The sequence below is a fragment of the Lipophrys pholis genome, assembly GCF_963383615.2.
Source record: "Lipophrys pholis genome assembly, chromosome: 12".
Taxonomy (NCBI): Eukaryota; Metazoa; Chordata; class Actinopteri; order Blenniiformes; family Blenniidae; genus Lipophrys; species Lipophrys pholis.
Genome location: NC_137641.1, coordinates 21,415,934 through 21,433,926, shown reverse-complemented (window position 1 = coordinate 21,433,926; position 17,993 = coordinate 21,415,934). Strand labels below are relative to the sequence as shown.

General features: G+C 40.6%; 1 protein-coding gene across 1 annotated transcript in view; it reads right to left on the bottom strand.

The window, feature by feature from the left end:
- The window catches only part of bmpr1bb (bone morphogenetic protein receptor, type IBb), a 52,281-nt gene that overhangs the window by 7,837 nt on the left and 26,451 nt on the right, over window positions 1–17,993 (bottom strand). The window contains exon 4 of the mRNA XM_080476874.1: window positions 10,052–10,370. Within this exon, the coding sequence (XP_080333000.1) occupies window positions 10,052–10,145 (94 nt within the window). The 5' untranslated portion in view covers window positions 10,146–10,370. The remainder of the gene's footprint in view (window positions 1–10,051; window positions 10,371–17,993) is intronic.

Sequence of the window (17,993 nt, the reverse complement as noted above, 5' to 3'; positions counted from 1 at the left end):
CTTTTCTGGGTAACCCAAAATCCTCCTAGAGTTGGAAAACTTACATTTTGAATATTCCAATTCTATTCTACTTCACCCATTGCTCAGTTGGATAAAGCTGTGTAGAAAATGATGGATGGTTATTCACATATCTATATATGGAAGTAACAAGTTACAAATACTCACATTACTGTGATTAAATAGTACTGTCATCATGGGTATGATTTCAAGTGAATAATTATACTCATGCTTAAGTACAGGTTACACCAATTAATCTACTTTGCCACTTTTAAAATCCAAAATTTCTTTTGAGTACATCCATATTCAGGATTAAACCATTTCATTTGATTTTTTGTAGCCAAAAAGTACATTCTTTTACATTTGAACATGAACATTAAATACATGTGAATTCAATTTAATATTTCAAGTACTTTTTGAGAAGAGTCTGTTGTTCTATTATTTGTCTAACAATTGTCTAACTGTTGTTAAATTTGTCTATTTAACAACAGTATTTCTTTCACCTGAGAACCGGTTAGAGTAGCTTGTATCATATCCATCCAGGTATACTGACTACTAGTCCATCTAAGCAGGATAAAGAACAAGAAAATAAGGCAAAACTTTTTTTAGTTTTAACAGTTTTAAATAATATATAGCTAAAATAAACTTTTCACATATTAACCAACGTGATCTATTGTCGGGATAACTCATTATTTATCAGTAAATTTGAAGTGTTGACAGACTCATGCCGAGACAAATGTTGGTATTTATTCAGTGAAAGCCAAACAGTAAGTCACTATATGAATGTTCAATACAACCATTAGGCAGTGGTGGCTCTTGCTCTAAAGTAGGTGAGGGTGTACACAGTCGATCAGTGGAAAATGAAACCGGTTCTGACAGCAGCTCATCCCCCAAAGACCTTTGTGGTCAGAGAGCTGAACAGTGTTGTGCCACACTAGATGGATGTCTTCCTCTCAATGTCTGACTGAGTTTCCCCTCCCTCTCTTTCTTTCTATCTGCTCTCGTTCTTATGAATACAGATTACATCATGTAAATGACTGTAACTGTGCAAGTTTGATAAAGCCCAGTCTTATTTGTCCACATTGAAAATTCCCATTTTACCTACCTGCCGAACAGCCACTCCTAACTAAAGAAGTTGTAAACAAGCAGCAACGAGCAACTTCGAAAACGTGGACTTTGAGGAGATCAATGACGCACGTTTACGCATTAGGCTGGCCCACATGTCAATCAAATATAGGAAAAGCTTCCCTGGAAAGGCTGTATTATGAACTGTGTAAGCAGATCTAAGCCATGCAACTGCCTGAAACCGGGGCGGCCATTGAAAGAAAAGGACATGGATAATCCTCCAGGGGACGAAGTGATGAAAAGGCTCTGCAGAGTGTAGTATAAACACGCTGACTGTTCTTTAAGAGGTACTCTGTGTTGTTTCAACTTAATCTGGGTTACTGTTTCTCTAAGAGGGGAAGTTTGCGGAGGTGTTCAGATCCTCCCTCACAGTGGCCTTGGATACTTTATCGCATTTGTTCTGCAAGTGCGCAAAGAAACACAGACAGGAATGTTTCATGAAGTCATCAAGCGCACAAAGACACTGTGTCCAATCGGGCTCTGTTTTCATTCAAACGTTTACATCAGCAGTAAGTGAGCCGTGAAGACAGGTGTAAGTTGCAATGGACAGAAATGCAGCCATGCGGCTCATATTAGGAAACCAGAAATGTGCGCAGAATTTAAAAAACGAAAAAGTCTAAAAGGATTATCTGATATGGTGAAATGCTCACTTCTTCAAAAACGAAATCACCGCATTTGCATAAATGACATTTTAAAATGTAGGAAGAGTTTCGATTTTGTAAAACAGTCTGTGTCTTGATTTCCCAGTGACTACTAACACAATAGAATAGAATAGAATAGAATAGAATAGAATAGAATAGAAATATTTTGTTTTTAAAAAAGGTCATTTAAAGGGTAACATTATACACAAGTAATATAAATTTGGGATTATGAAAGAAAAAAAAAGGAAATCAAGAGGAAGAGACCATTAAAGCTAGAACGCTCATTGAAAACGGGTAAAATACATATTGAGCTGTTTCACAAAACTGTAAGGAGGGTTCCTAAAAAAGAGGAGACTTTTCTTTTGACAGTTGTTACAGAAGCAACGATAAACTGTTAAGCAGATTTAACTGGCAGTAGCGAAATGAAATATATAAGGAAAATGTATTGTGCAAATCAAGTGTAAAGACCTTGCGGTTGCACAACAACTAGTTTAATATAGTCTTGTTATCACCCTGCTCTCACAGCAAGACTATAATCAGCTGGACCAATGCATTGTATTCAGCTTGCATGTCCATGGGGGTCCTCTGCTTTCAGTCAAAAATAACTAACTTTTTATACAACACAAGATCTTATATCTAGTCTATATTCAAATTGATTTAAATAGGGTATTTTCTTTTTAAGAGATTTTGAATAATCGGAGAATCTCAAACTAACAATCTCTTTCAATGTTGAAACGAACGAGTCCTGGAGGTGGTCATGTATGTTACGTATATGAGTAGTTTTACTACAGAGCCACTGCACGTTCAACAGACTATTAAAGAAGCTATAGGATGTAAAATCAGCAGGAGTCTTGACGCAGAGGTTTTCTGTGTTGCACTATGCTCGGTTTTTCTTTCCCAACTAAAACAACATATTTATAAAGAAAATCATTCGACATAATGTTGCTTCATTAAATGCAATACAATTCTCCGTGCATTTTTAATAATAGGTGAAACACAAAAATAAAACACTTTTTAAAAATAATATTGCACTTATCCCGTGTCTGACGAACACGTATGCAGATTAATATTGTCAAAGACTTCGTTTTCTCTTTCACAAACAAACACATGCAAATTTGCTGTGTCAGCGATGTGGCACACTCAAGGTCACCCCGAAATCTGATCTGCATCCCCCACACATTCCACAGGCTGGTCCTCAACACACACACACACACACACACACACACACACACACACACACACACACACACACACACACACACACACACACACACACACACACACACACACACACACACACACACACACACACACACATCCGTTCAGCAATTAGACTCACAGTATGGTGAATTACTCCAACCTTTGGTCACAGCTCTACACCACCAGCATCTTTGGGTACTTCCTCCTCGGACTCAGTTTTCAAGATACACCTTATCTGCATCAGTGACAGTGCTCCATCTGCCGTCTTTGTGACTTGCATTCGTCTCTTTTAATTTCAAAAGACTTGGAGCACTATCAGTCTTTTATGGTTCTTTCACAGATAGGCGCCTGTGTTCCTGTGTATCATTCCTGTTATTGTACTCATAACATGAGAATTGGCATGAAACTCCCCACGTTTTCAGTGTTTCATTCAGCTTTGATGGATTTTATTTTGTGATACCTTTGTTGTGACATTTTTCCCTGGTTAAAGGTGCAGCTTCATCTGCGTGCATTTTTCATGAGAACCTACTTGTTCCTGCTCAAGGCCTAACGTTAAGCTTTCCTCCTACTTGCGGTTTTCTGAAATTCCTTTTTGAGAAAAGAGAAAACAATCCTAAGCAGATATCTCTTGACTGGAGTTCATTGTTATTTTATATGTTACAAACTCATTTTGATGTTCCAAGTGCTCACATCAGAGAGAAATGTTGACATGGCAGTTTCACATCAAGGAAAGAATCCTACGCAAAAAAACTAAACAGTTCCAATTAACACAATTGTTCCACTGGAGCGCGACTGGCATTTAATCTGAGAGCTGTGACCTTCACACAGATAGAGGAGGACATGAGAGAAACGGGAGATAAGTTACTCCAGGTGGTTATGATAAATCACCTCCTCAAAGGAGGCATCTTCCTCAGTGTCTCTGAAGTGCACTCTGACCCCGAGGGGGTCACAACCAACCTGCAAAGGGGCCATACATCCTCCTCCTCCACCCTACCAACGCACCCTCGGTCCTCTTAACCCCCTACAGGCTTCAAAGGCCTCTGCCACATGAGACATTGACACATGTGCACATTTTAGGACGCGCACACACAGGAGGAGCACGTCTGCGGAGAACATTCCACACTCGGTCTCCCCCTCTTCTACTGCAGCGTCCACTCCGGGTCATCTGTTTCCACCGTGCATCCTCAAGAAACCTGTTCCAGGTTTACTGGCCGTGACCGAGCAGCCTCCACAAGGGAACGACGTGGTCACCGTGAGGCTCCGTTTCCCACTGAACAAACGCCACGGGCGAATTAACGGAGGGAGTTCAGTCCCGGTGACCCCCGCTACGTGTTTGTGTCCAATCCCAAAGCTTAGGGGGAACCACATCGCTGGCACACAACACAAAAATGTCACACGAGGGTGTGAATACAGCAACGTCCTGCTATATCCACAAGTATAAACTTTGTACTCACACTGCCTGCTGAATTCACAACAGACGCCAACATCAAAGGGAGACAATATGAAGGATTTTTGAACGTACTGATGAATCACAGAAAATGTATTTAGATGTATAGTGTTTGTATGTGCAAAGGAATGAATAAATAATTGAGGGGGGGGGGGGGGGGGGGGGGGGGGTCATCTGAAACATTAAAGGATTTTGCTTGTCTTCAAATACAAGACATCACTGATAGTGCTGTAGAAAAGTGAAAGATTTTAACCATTTCCTGCCAAGAATAAAAGTAATGTTAAAACAACCTAAACAGTGATGCCTACTATAATTTTAATCTTTGTATGATTGTGCAATCCCGTACAATCAGGTTTAATTACACAGATTGAGACCGTGTACGTTGCCTTCTCGCTGCATGCTGTATGTAATATTTTTACGTTTTTCAAGGAATACGTAAAATATTTCAAGTATGTCAGTACGCAAGAAAGGTAGTAGCTGCATCACCTCCCTTTACAAGTGAGCGTAAGACAATGTATACGATGCAGTTCATGTTTTCACGTGTTCTGTGTGCATGTGGTGTTACATCATATAATCACTTCATCTAAAAAGTATGAAAATGAAAAGCTGTATATAAGAGCTGGGACGTTCGCATGCTAATTTCTATTAATAAATGACATCTTTAAAAAATGAGGTGTTAAACCAGTTAACTCATGTCATAGCGGTTTACTGTTACATTCCATCATGGAACGTTGATCAGTACACCTGAGAGTTTCTTTCAGTTCCCAAGATACCGATCACACTGAAGTGACCCAATAATGTTCAGTGCATTCAGTGTTATATCCTGTTATTACTTCAATTTAAATTCTGTTTACGTTGCCGGTGCCAAGAAGGCCAAGATTTGTTGGAAGGGCTGAAGTGCAGTGTGTTCGGGAGAGCTGGAGTGTGGCGAGAGAGCGAGAGAGCGAGAGAGCGAGAGCTGGAGAACATACTGGGACTCAGGGAGCTCCACAGTTTAGTTATGTTCTCGCTCAGTTAGAGCCAACAGTAACTCTTTGTTTACTGTCATAAAGTGGAGTTTCGCAAGCAAATTTCTCATCCTTCTTCCTGGCACATCCTGGCAAATCCCAATGGATCAGATGCATCAGACAATAAAACAACAACCGTGCATTAAAACCGGCTAAGAACAGGGGCACACTTGGGAACGTGATGCATGAAACAGATGACAGCATGTTGCTTGGCCTGATGAACTGGAAGCTTCGGTTTAAAAACTGTTGGCTGGGCACACGGATAAGAATATGGCGATCTGCATGGATACCCAAACTTAAGGTTAAAGTTATTCCCAGTTATTCATTGACATTAAAAAAAGGGTTTTCATTCATTTTTTTTCATTAAAGAAAATCAACGTGAACCACAAAATGATACTTTTTGAAACGAACATTGAGATAAGATTAAAAACAAGTAATTGTTGTGATTTCTTCAATACAACTAATTAGAACATTTTATTTAGTCAAGTCCCACCACAAGCTGATGTTTCTAAAACAGTCACTGTCCTTTTCTACAGCCTTTCCCATGCGTGTGAACATTTTTTCTCCCCTTTTAAATGACTCAGCACAACTGTAACAAAATCTTATTCATGCAATAAGCATTTTTAGCACACATCAACTTCAGAGAGCATAACACCTTTATTAAGTGAAAGAAGTGCACATGCTTACAACACAGGATTGTACGCAAGAGTGCACTTTAAGTGTGGCCCCATCTTAACACATTACCTATCTCCACTCAGACCTTCTTAAAAACAAAAAACAAACAAAAAAAAACCATTGTCTACCCACAACCCGTATAAATGTATCTTACTGCTCATCTATCTGTCCTCGTGGTCCGGACTTACTGGAAAAAGCCACAATCCACTGAGTAATGCTGGGCTTTCATTACACACATATTCAGACACAACCACCATCACGCCACCACAATATGTCACTTTACCCCACAGTTTCACCTCGGCCATAAGTGTGGGCTGATGCTTCTGTTTTTACTCAAGGTTGTTCAAGGTTTCCTTGTGAGCTACAAACACACGGATGGTTAACTTTAATTGTCTTGCTCATAATCCCCATATAGAAGGCACAACAGATGCATAAGTAAATTCCTTCTGGGAATGTAATGTGCTTTAGTGCTGCAGGTTGACATTAAGAGAAGACATATCACTCTTTCACTTCGGTTTGTGAAAGATGAACATGCAGAATTCAGCCAGCTATTGTAAAAATGCTTAAACGGTTCGCATGGGTTTGATCCAAAGTATTAAAATCCAACGGCAACCAGGGACCAGTATTCTTTCAAACTGTTGAAGAAAATAACAATCAATGTTATGTCAAACTTCAATTCACATCCAGTTGAGGAAAATATTTCTCCAGCTGTTGAAATATATATTCAAATTTCAGTGATGATAATGTTTATTATACCCAACATGCTTTTAAAAATACTTAGCTGATCATGCTTTGGGGAACCTTACTATTCAGATGCTTCCATTTGAAAGTTCAGGACCAGGGAATCAGTGGTCCTTTTAGTACTCCCTCTGAACTCTCAAAAAGTAACCCAACGCTTCCAAGTCTCACAAGGCAGGCAGATGCATTAACATGCTGCACATGAACAATTGTTGCACAAACACACTGATTTTGCTCCCAGGCCTGACTGCTGGAGCAGCACATCTGCCCGGGGATCAAATTCTGTGCAGGGGAACCGTATCCACATCCTGACAGGAAGCAGCACACAGAAGGCTGAAGGAGCACGGCGCTGTCGAGGACCAACTGCTGCTGTTTTGTGCTACGGGGCCGCTACGGAAAACTACACTCTGACCTTACTCCACAACACTCAGCTGTACACACATCTTCCAAAGAGCTTAATAATGCTGCATAATAAGTCCAGTGTGTAAAGAAAGGCCTCATCTCCATGCTGAACAAATATCCAGTACAAGAAAAACCACAAACTTGATATACAACATGAATTAAATAATCCCTGCAGAAGATCAAAACTGTTGTGTTTTCTCTTCATTGACATTTGATTTCCTACATCCTCAAGTGCATGGACTTCAGAAAAAACGAACACTTTGCAAGTGAACAGTGAAACTGCTCCCGGGTGACTCCCATTGATGATACATGTTCTGTGTGCCCAAAGGACTTCAGGATGGCTTTTGCTTTTAGACATTATGTTTCCAAGGAAGCCATGCGCAAGAATTCCTATGTGCCTACACTGTCGGTTTATGTGCACAAATGGCAAATACAAATATTGAGTCTTAAATGTTTTGTCTTCCAAGACATAACACCAAGTCAAGTTGACCTGATTTAATTGCTGTCTCATGTCACCAATCTGGAGAAATTAGAATGCGCATAAATATACTTAATTTTTCTGTCTTTGGGCCAAGGGGCACGGTATCACATTGCTTCCCTTGTTCAATTTCATGCATTATATCAGTGTATTCTTACTGTGGGAACCAGTTGGTATGACACAGACATGTTAGGTTTGGATGGTCATCCTGTTAAAGAAATAGCTAACCCAAAGTGTAAATGAAAGACATGAGCCAAATCAACATTTAAAAATGTGTTCAGTGGCAATATGTTGACACTGCATTGCTGAATGCGGCTAGGAATCATCAATTTTTTTTTCTTCCATGAACCTTACAAGGCTGCAGAAACAGGTGGCAAATTGGCCGTGCTACACAGATTTATGGGCAGCCGCCCACATGTTTAACTCATTTGGTTGACCTTCAAAATATCACAAAGGAAACAAAAAAAATGTAACTCTTTACTGGAGGACTTATTTCAAAACAAAAACTGCAACAGCAAAACCAAGTAGGGTAAACTCTATTCAAAAAGTTCTTGTATGAAACCTTTTCAGGTAGCGAAATCTAATCTAGTATTTGTTAGGCTGCACTGACAGAAATCCCCCCCCCCCCCCCCCCCCCCCCCCCCCCCCCCGTTGGAGGACAGAGGATCAGGACTGCTCTTTATACCAGCATTTCACTTCATCTCCACACATCTTTTATATATGTTTGGATACTGATTGTCAATCTCAGTTAGACTTTAAACTCTCAGTTCAGTCTGTGCAGAGAAGAGTGAAATAAATTCTCCAAAGAAGGATTCATGAGCAGCTGAGGTATTTCATGACCAACTGTGAAAGTTACATTTAGCTCGGAAGCACACAGTCAGTATGGGACTTTACACCTGGTCTGTAGTTTTGACACAATTTCAGTCAAGCAGAGCTTTGTACTCGGAATGAATTGAAGCTACTTTGTTCTGAAGTCCATAAGTACTGTGGCTTTTTGTAAAAGCATCACCTGTTCATTCATATCGCAGATTATCTTTAAAACTTGAACATGCTGTTAAACTATATTAATATATATACTTTATTTCACGAATGTAGTGCAAATAATACTAAAACAGACAATCGATCATTCAAGAGATAGTATGATGTGTGTTAATGTGTATGAAGATAGATATATACATAGATACTTAAATTATTATCTGGCACTCAACAAGTTACTTATAGTCTGAAAAAAGATATATCAGGGATATATACAATGATACAATGGTGTAAGCATATAAGAGAATAGATAAACATCAGTGAAGGATATTTCTACTGAATCGTAGGAGTTGTAAAATTGACTAAAATCACATTTCACTGTGTAGCCTATACACCATATTTTATCTCTCAACAGTATATTTCTCCATAAAGTGTTTTATGATCAGATCACATATTTCACATTTATGCTCCACAACACTGCCACAAATATAATGCCCTAAATGTCAGTAGCACAATGTTTACTTCATATAAGATACTGTGACTATCAATATCTTGCTATTGTTAAAGTAAACTAAATATAGCCATTTCCCCAATGAAGCAGTTGAAACTTGGCACATGGCACAACATGTCAGAATATTGAAAACAACATTTTTCATTTGCTTATTCATTTCCTAAATCACTCTGTTGAGCACAATGCATGGCAAGAAATATCAAATCTTTTTTGCAGATGATTAATTGATTAAAAGATTGATCATTTCGGCCTTATTAAGAAATGTCTTCTGGTCAACAGAAAGAAACAAAGAACCCTCAAACAATAGTTCATTATAATGACAATCTATCTCTCTCGTCTCTAATCAAAGCAGAACAAATGCACAAGTGTCATCCACTTGAGGGCGGGAGCCTGCCGACCCTCCGAGCCACTCACAACCTTGCGGGGCACCGTGACACTGTTGGCATTCATCGTAAAAGACAACTGGCTGTCCATCTTCAAACAATTCAAAACATGACGGGGGTCTGGGGAGGGGTTGGACAGGGGCAGATAAACTCATGCCTGTTCTCATGGAAGCCTCCTGTGGAGATCATAATAGCCTTTCCTCATCATAAATGCCACAGGGTAAAAAATAGACGGATAATCCTACAGTGAACACAATTATCCTGTCACCCGATGATGCTATCAATAAAACGTGTCAAAACAAGCTTCTTACTCATCTTCCACCAGTTTTCAATCTCAAACGGGAAGTATAGATACCTAATAAAAAGGCTCACCGTGTCTTATAAAAAAAAAGAGAAATAAAAAAAAAGCAGCGGGGTAGTAAAAGCATCAAAGCTCACGTTAGTGAGAAGTGATGTCCAGCGCAGTACTCACCATCAGACCCACGGCTCAGCGATGCCAGTCCAGTCACCAGGAGAACAGCCTGCCAGACCCACTCCTGAGGCAGCCACACGACCACCGTCATCATGCCAGCACCAACTCCCTTCAAATACCCGAGGTGCTGCCACAGCGATCACGCCCCCAGCAACAAGGTGGGATACTGTGTTTTATATCCTTTTTGCGAAAGCGTGCCAGTCCTCTGTACAACAGTTTTATTCTGTGAGTGATTGCCACTCTGCCTCTCTGCACTGTCAGGAGCTTCCCACAGCACACAGTTGCTTTGCAGCCTCCAGCACTACTCCACACTGACGGCCTGGGAGAAACAGACATGGAGAAAGAAGAGGGGGGACAAAGAGGAGGTGGAGGAGGGTGTTACTTACTTGCTCTCTCACTGTGCTTTTTGTCCAGTCCTTTCAATGACCGCTACACTGCAGAGGGAACAGCTGAGTATATCCACAAATGTCTTTGGTTCACACACATAAAGACACACATGCACACTCACACACACACACACACACACACACACACACACACACACACACACACACACACACACACACACACACACACACACACACACACACACACACACACACACACACACACACACACACACATTGCCATTTCTCACATCCCTTTTGAACAGCAAGGAAAGCAGCAGAGGGGGGACAGTACAGGGTGATGTGGGGCCACGAACATGAGTGTGGGACGATCGAGGCTTGAACGGCAGCAGTGAAAGTTGTATGAACTATAACCGCAGGCATGCAAACACACAGCATGCCAAGAAGGACACACACACTATAGCAAAAACTAAGGAGTATAAACTTCCAGGGCGCATGTGAATATACTACGGTAAAGCTACATGGTATCAAATCCTGCAAGTCAGAGAAGGCAACTTCTCAGAAATGCTGATCCGCAAAGGAGGTTTATTGGTGTAAATGGGTTTTCAGATGTTTTCCAGAGCAGCTACAATTTTCCTGACCTGAGATTAATGGAAGTGTGACCCTGTGAGCAAGAACTACAGGCTCACGACTGTGGGTTGTTTTAACTCTACAAGACACAAATTGTGTTACTACACTAATACAACTGAATGAATTCTATGTTGTTGTATTCATTTTGAAAGAGGTATAGTCAATTGACACTGATGATCGAACATTTTCATTTGACTGTTTGGGTTGAGGGATGGCAGAACCAATCCCAGCTGACTCTGGGCTATGGCAGGGCACACCATGCACAAAGCACCAGTTCATAACAAGACAGGTACAAAAAGAGACACATGCAGATTTATATCTATGGACGGCACCAACTCATCTCAAATGCATGTTTTTGGACTGTGAGAGGAAGACATATAATATCAGGAGAACGTGTGGACATTCTCAGTGTGAGGAGAGAGAGTATATATAACATCACAGCTCTTTTAAGACTGCTAAAATAAATAACAAATACAGGCACCTTTCAATCCGTGAAATGCACCGCGGATTTATCATGAAGCCTGAAAAAACACTTTATAACAATTCCTACAAAATCAACCATCACACAATGTGTCTGCAACTAATGGCTGCAGTCACAGGTGTTATATGAATGGCAATAAAGCAGGCTTTAATCTGCAACCAAGAGTCTGGCATTAAAGTTCATACGTAGGCTGAATCGTGTTCAGTCGCTGCTCATGTGAGCCTGTGTGTGAAAGGGGTGAAAGCACAATCGCTCACAGAGCTACAGCCGGGATCAGGCCATCACACGTCAGGTGATTAGAGGTGATTAGAGCTCACACCTCCAGGCACCGCCACAACCTTGGAACTTCACAGTAATCCGGCACACATAGGCACAAATGCAAACATACAATGCTGTGGCAAGAACTGACAACAACAATAAGTACGCATTCTGTGCTGCAAGATTTACATTTTGCAAGCCAAGGAGATTAACTAAGCTATTAGACAGATTACATTCACTTTATCACAGCACCTACACAAACCGTAAACATCCCGCGCAATGGATGAATTAGAAAAGCACATGTGTGACCTTGTAAGAGCAAAACTGTTTGGACGAAGCCAGATCAATGACAGTTCCTCCCAAATGGTTGAAATTGAGGCAAACAAATGCAAAGAAAAGTACTAAAGCGGAGCCGCAGAAGGTCAGAACAACAACAGCCAAATGGGCTTCTCCACTCCACACCTGTCCCTTCTTAAAGTCTGACTGGGTGGGAACAGCAGCTCCCAGAAGCCACTTCTTCTCCCCGGTGCTCCACTGGTCCTATAGCTGTCACTGCTGATTTGTGCAGCACTGTGTATTATATGTGATAAGTCAGCCTATTCTGGAGCATGGGTGCATGGGGAGCAATGTGAATGGGTCAGTGCACCTCACACACCCTTCTGCGCTCCATCAAACGCCCAGCGTGGAGCCGCTCCAGACTCTCAGACAGCCCACTCGACCCAAAGGCCAGAGGTGGGGGGTCCGAGGGAGTGAGAAGCTCCGTAGGTGGGGGTCACCCCACCACACAAAGGGGTTGAAAGTGGGGCAGACTGGTTGCAAGACCTATTTTCAGTCAAATTAACTCTTGTCTTGCCTTTTCTTCCACACCCTCTCACGGTTACAATCAAACCTGCAAAGCACATCTGTCAATGCACACAGTCCCAGGATGATTAATGCTGCAAGAGAAATCATTCTGTCAGTATATCCATCATTCTGTGAAACCACAATAATTGTTGCAACTAGAATGTGAAACGGCCACTTTAAACATGCAACAACAACAATTCAAAACCAGTTTGAAATGAGTAATAAAGGTGGATCGCCCTGAGAATTTTGGTACCTAACTTCTAGTGTAACTTCAAGAATACTTTGGGTCAAGAAAAGCTAAACTACTGTTCAAAAAAACAAAAACTGCCTTGATGAGATCAACTCAAGTTTGCTGCCTGCTGCTTTAGTTCAAAGTAAAATAATCTAATATGGACATCCCGTCAGTATGAAACTGCATTGACAAATAACTGAAACGCTTCATAAGCATGTGCAAAAGGATGTTTTCCATTTCACATGTAGACAGTAGCTGTACCCAAGATCTGCAGGCTGCCCTGTTTTAGTAAAGCCACCAAGAGCCGCTCTATGTTGTGAGGTCACATTGGGGTGGAGGCCTCAGTGTGAGTGGAGGTCAAATGACACCTACTGCTCCAAAAATAGTTCCTTCTGGACGACACTTACAACATAACAACTGTGTTCAACTTTGTAAACTTTTTTTTCTAAATGTCACAAACAGCCAGAAATACTGTTTACGTAAGTCAATGCATTGAATTGTGTTTGTGCTGTTTGTGCTGCATTTTTGGGCGGTCACACAGGTGAAGACTGACTTGAGAACTTTAGGAAACGTTTTTTTTTCCTCTTGTTTTCCATTAAATCCTCAAAGTTGAAGTATATTAAATCGAATGGAAACAATCTGAGAACATGCTACACCTTGATGTTAATGCCTAATACTTATTGTATATTATCTAGTTCGACATAAAGTCAAGCAGGCAGCCCAAACTGTAGGAGAACAGGCATCAATGAAACACTGGTGACAGCAAAAAAAAGATCGAAGGAGTAAAAGACATCAAAAATAAGAAAATTATTAAAAAAAATAAGAATAATAATACATTTTTACCAAATGGTCACAAACAACATCAATAAATCAATATAATGTTAAATAATTAGCATTATTCACAAAACTAGGCCCAAGACTCTTAATGAACAAAAAAGTGATGAATAAATTAATAAACTAAGAATTATATGTTCGGGTTGGGGGCTGATAGATGAGTGGTTTCAACTCATAATATTTCTTTATCATGCTGATGAGTTTTTCTTTTTTTCAAACTACCTCTAACAATATTCCACAGTGACAGTGATTCAAGGTCATTCTGATAAAGCCTTTGAGATCCTGAGGGAAGCTTTCAAACATGAGCGCTACAAGGACACAAGATCTTTCATTCACGTTCTAATGTAGTGTGCAGTGTTGGCTCTGAGATTACTTTGGCTACTTTGCTTTGGGAGGGTATGAGGAGGAGGTGTGGGGAGGAGCTCAGTCCTGCAATTATGTTTGAGTTAGTTTGGGAGATTCTGTATCCTCCACGTTTCACCCTCCAACAGTAGCCGGTCAATTAACACAGCTTGGTTATTTGTAATAATCTGTCTCCATTTCACACACTGAGCGTTTTCTTATGAAACAGAAACCAAACATTAATGCTGGAAAAGATCCCCACAAAGAGCCGTGAACATCAGTGACGTGTTTCATTTCAAATAAAGGACTTTAAGGAGCAAATGCACCTTTCAGCATAAAGCACGGGCAATAGGATGAATGACTATGAAAAATCACCTGTGAAACAAAAAGGCATGGCGGAACACAGATGAGGGAATTACTACGGGCAGAGAAGGAATGCGTATCATGAACGATGTTTCAGCTGGGGCCAAACTGACCCTCAGCTCTGTGAAATTAGCAGGATTTTCAGCAGCTCAGTCTTAAAACTGCTGTCACAGACTTCTGGAAAGCGGTTTATGACCGTGGCAGCACAGCTGTCTGCCCCAAACGGTCCGATCAGGGTGCAAAAGTCCAAAAAGCGTGACACTATCTTCATCATCCAGCAAGACAAAGAGCCTCTTCCTCTCACTCCTAAATTATATGAACATTCATTTGCTATATCATGTACCATAAAGCACAACTTATTCTCATCACTGTGTTTAATTTTATATGAAAAAAAAACATAAAGACTGCTCATTTCAGCTCACAAGGGCTCCACGTAGAATCGTAATATAAATGTTTTTGTCTGATTTACAAAAAAAATTTACTTTAAAATTGGCAGTGATAAATACATAGAAGATATAAATGAGAGAATCTTCTACTCTGAGAAGCTTGAATCATAAAAAGTAAGGGTTTTAACTTTTTTTTTTAATATCTCTTTAATTCGAGTTCATTATGTGTTTAAAACTCATCCAGTAAAATAGAATCTCATGCTGTTTAGTGCTTTTTTAAAATGGGATATTATGGATGATTACCTGATAGACAATTAGACCTTCCAGGAGTGAATTGGTTCAATAAAATTACAATTACTGAATAATCTTCTAAATCTCTACACCTAACTTTGAGACGCAGGGTTCTACACACACCCACATCTAAGTATCGAAGGGCAAGTTTGGAGTCAGTATTTCCCTTTAAAGCTTGTTTCTGTGGTACTGGAGTAAAGTGGAGTACTCAAAGAGAACATGCAAACTCCCCTGGATGTGAACCGTGAATACTTCCCCTGTGAGACTACCCACAACACCACTATGTGGCCTTGTTGATTTTCCCAAAAAATGTGAGCTCCAACAGTCCATCTCCATCTGATTCCTAATTCCTTTAATCTCCTTTAGTGCAGACAATCAGTGAAAGAGCCATACATGCACATTTACAGGCCATTTCTGTCACCAATTAACCCAACTCGTGTGTCCCATGGATTGTTGGAGGACACAAGATCTTCCAAGAAAAAGACTCAAAGCAGACAGAGAGAACATTCAAACCTCATAAATCGGTTGAAAAAGGCCTTCAAATCCTTTAGGCCCTCCTCGAGAAACTGCAGTTTATTAAATGATGAACAGTCTTGTTTAATCAGTTTGAAGGTTTTGGTCCTTTAGTCGGATAAACACAAGTACAATTTGAAAAGAAGAACAAAGTGTGTAAGATACACCCTGGTTACATGTTACCATTGCATTTGAAGATTAAGGTGCGCATTCATCAAAATGTAGACGTCCATCAGACATTTCTATGCGTATATGCACGCTATATACATAACTATAATGTGAGATCCAAGTAGATCCCCAGCATTGTCTCAGACTTCAAGTAAAAGAAAGATCCTGATGAATATTCAAGATGCTCACAATAGTAGGGCCAAATCACTCTGTGGAGATTGATGCTTTGAAGTCCTGAAGAATGCTGAGTGGGAAGAAAAACACCATTCATAAGGAGTGAAAAGGCTGTCACAGCAAGATTCTCCCTCCTTCGTCTCACTCCGTCTGTCATGCTGTCTCATTCTGTCTCAGTCTAGTTCCCTGTCTCTTTCCAACCCAATGTGACGATGTGATATGGCAAAGCAATGGCAGACCATCACGTCTGGTAAATGATCTGCAACACATGACAAAGATAAAAATGCAGCCTTACTAATGGCTGGGAAGTTTTATTTTCTTCTCCCAAAATCTAAATTGAAAAACTCAATGATATGGGAATGTCAGGTTTATTCACGATATGAAACCGTCTGATGAAAAATTGGAACGCTTCCAGATAACAAAAAAAAAAAAAACGGGGAACATGATGTGTACGCATACAAGAATTTGCAGCATTCAGACGTGCTTTAATATGCAGAGCGCGTAAGTAGTAATTAAGTTTGTTTCAACCACGCAGTTTCTGTGAGGGTGTCAGGCTGTAAATGTCAAAACTTTTTTGTGAAACTCATAAAGATTTCACAACAACCACTGCTTCAAGCCAGTCGGGTAAACTGAACTCAGAGATGGCACGTAAAGTCGTAGTTTGCATAGAATATATTTTGCATACACTACATGCGTGCATGGGTACACCATGAGAATCCTATTTTACAGCATGCTTGCAGCACTGACTTTAAAGGCTTTGTGGTTATGTCAGAAAAGATCCGAATGACTCATCACCTTGTAAATCACTGGAGTGACACTGTGTCTCCCTGTCATGTTTTTAGTAGTGTTGCTTGATCTGTAATGTGAAATCCCACAGAGGCTGTTTTGACAAAGATCTTCTTCATCATTATATTTTACTCTTTCAATTCATTCTTAATCTTTACTAAACAAGCAGCTGCTGTTCATTAAAGCAACATGCAAGCAGGAATTTCAGGATGACTGTAATAACATGATCACATTTCCACATAAAATGTTTACGTTTCCCCTACGGATGTACTGTCGCTTTATCAAAATCACTTACGAGAAACAAATGTTGTAATCACCTTAGATTTTACCACAACAACTGAACCCAACTGTGATTAATACGTAATTACAACAACGTGTAAGGCCCTTTTCTCTGGGCCAGCTGGTGACTGCACCTGAGACACACCTGTGGCTCAGATTTCAACTGTGGGCAGAGGTTTACAAAACAGCTATACAACTTTACAGGTGGATTTCATGTGAAGGGGAGTCTGTCAGGCTCTGAAGGTGTCACTGAGAAAAAGCACAGTGATTTTATTTCCATGGATGGCAAAGGCAACAAAATGCACTGGCCAAGAGTAGCACAATAAAAACCTTCCTCTCCACATGGTTTTTTTTGGGGTTTTTTTTTCTATGCCCTGCCACTGAAGGTCAGTGTACCACGTCTTGTTGGATGTGCACAGACTGAGCCTTCTTGTTTTTGTCAGCAGAACTCATTTCCATTGAGCCACACTTCAGTCAATTCCTTCACAGCTCTGTTCTCATTCATTTTCTGGCCACTCGATCACTTTTTCTTGGCACCTTACTTCACAGTGTGTGCTCATGTGGCAGGCATACACTAAACAAAGTCCACATTTTGTTGAAATAACATTGTGTAAACCCATAATTAATCATTCTGATCAGAAACAAGGAAAAAAAGGCAACATTTACAGCTTTGGCACACGGACAAATGGCCAGCAGGGATAAATAATTGCAGCTTGTCTGCATAAAAGTTAGCAGCACTCGGTAGACACACAACTACCAGGTTCTCATGATTCAAAGTGAAAAATAAGGAGTGATTTACTAAGCATGCCCTTTGTGCAGCAGGAACAGAGAACCAGGGATCTTCTTGCTAAGTCATCCAGGAGCATTTAATGAAGGGCTTGTTGCTGTGTGTGTGCTGGGCTGCGTCGGGCAGACGCTGCAAACCAAAGGGTCTAATTAAGGAGTTCCTCTGACGGTCAGACAAAGCAGACAGCAGGGGTTAAGACGCTGGCCCACAAACTGGCTGTGACCCTCA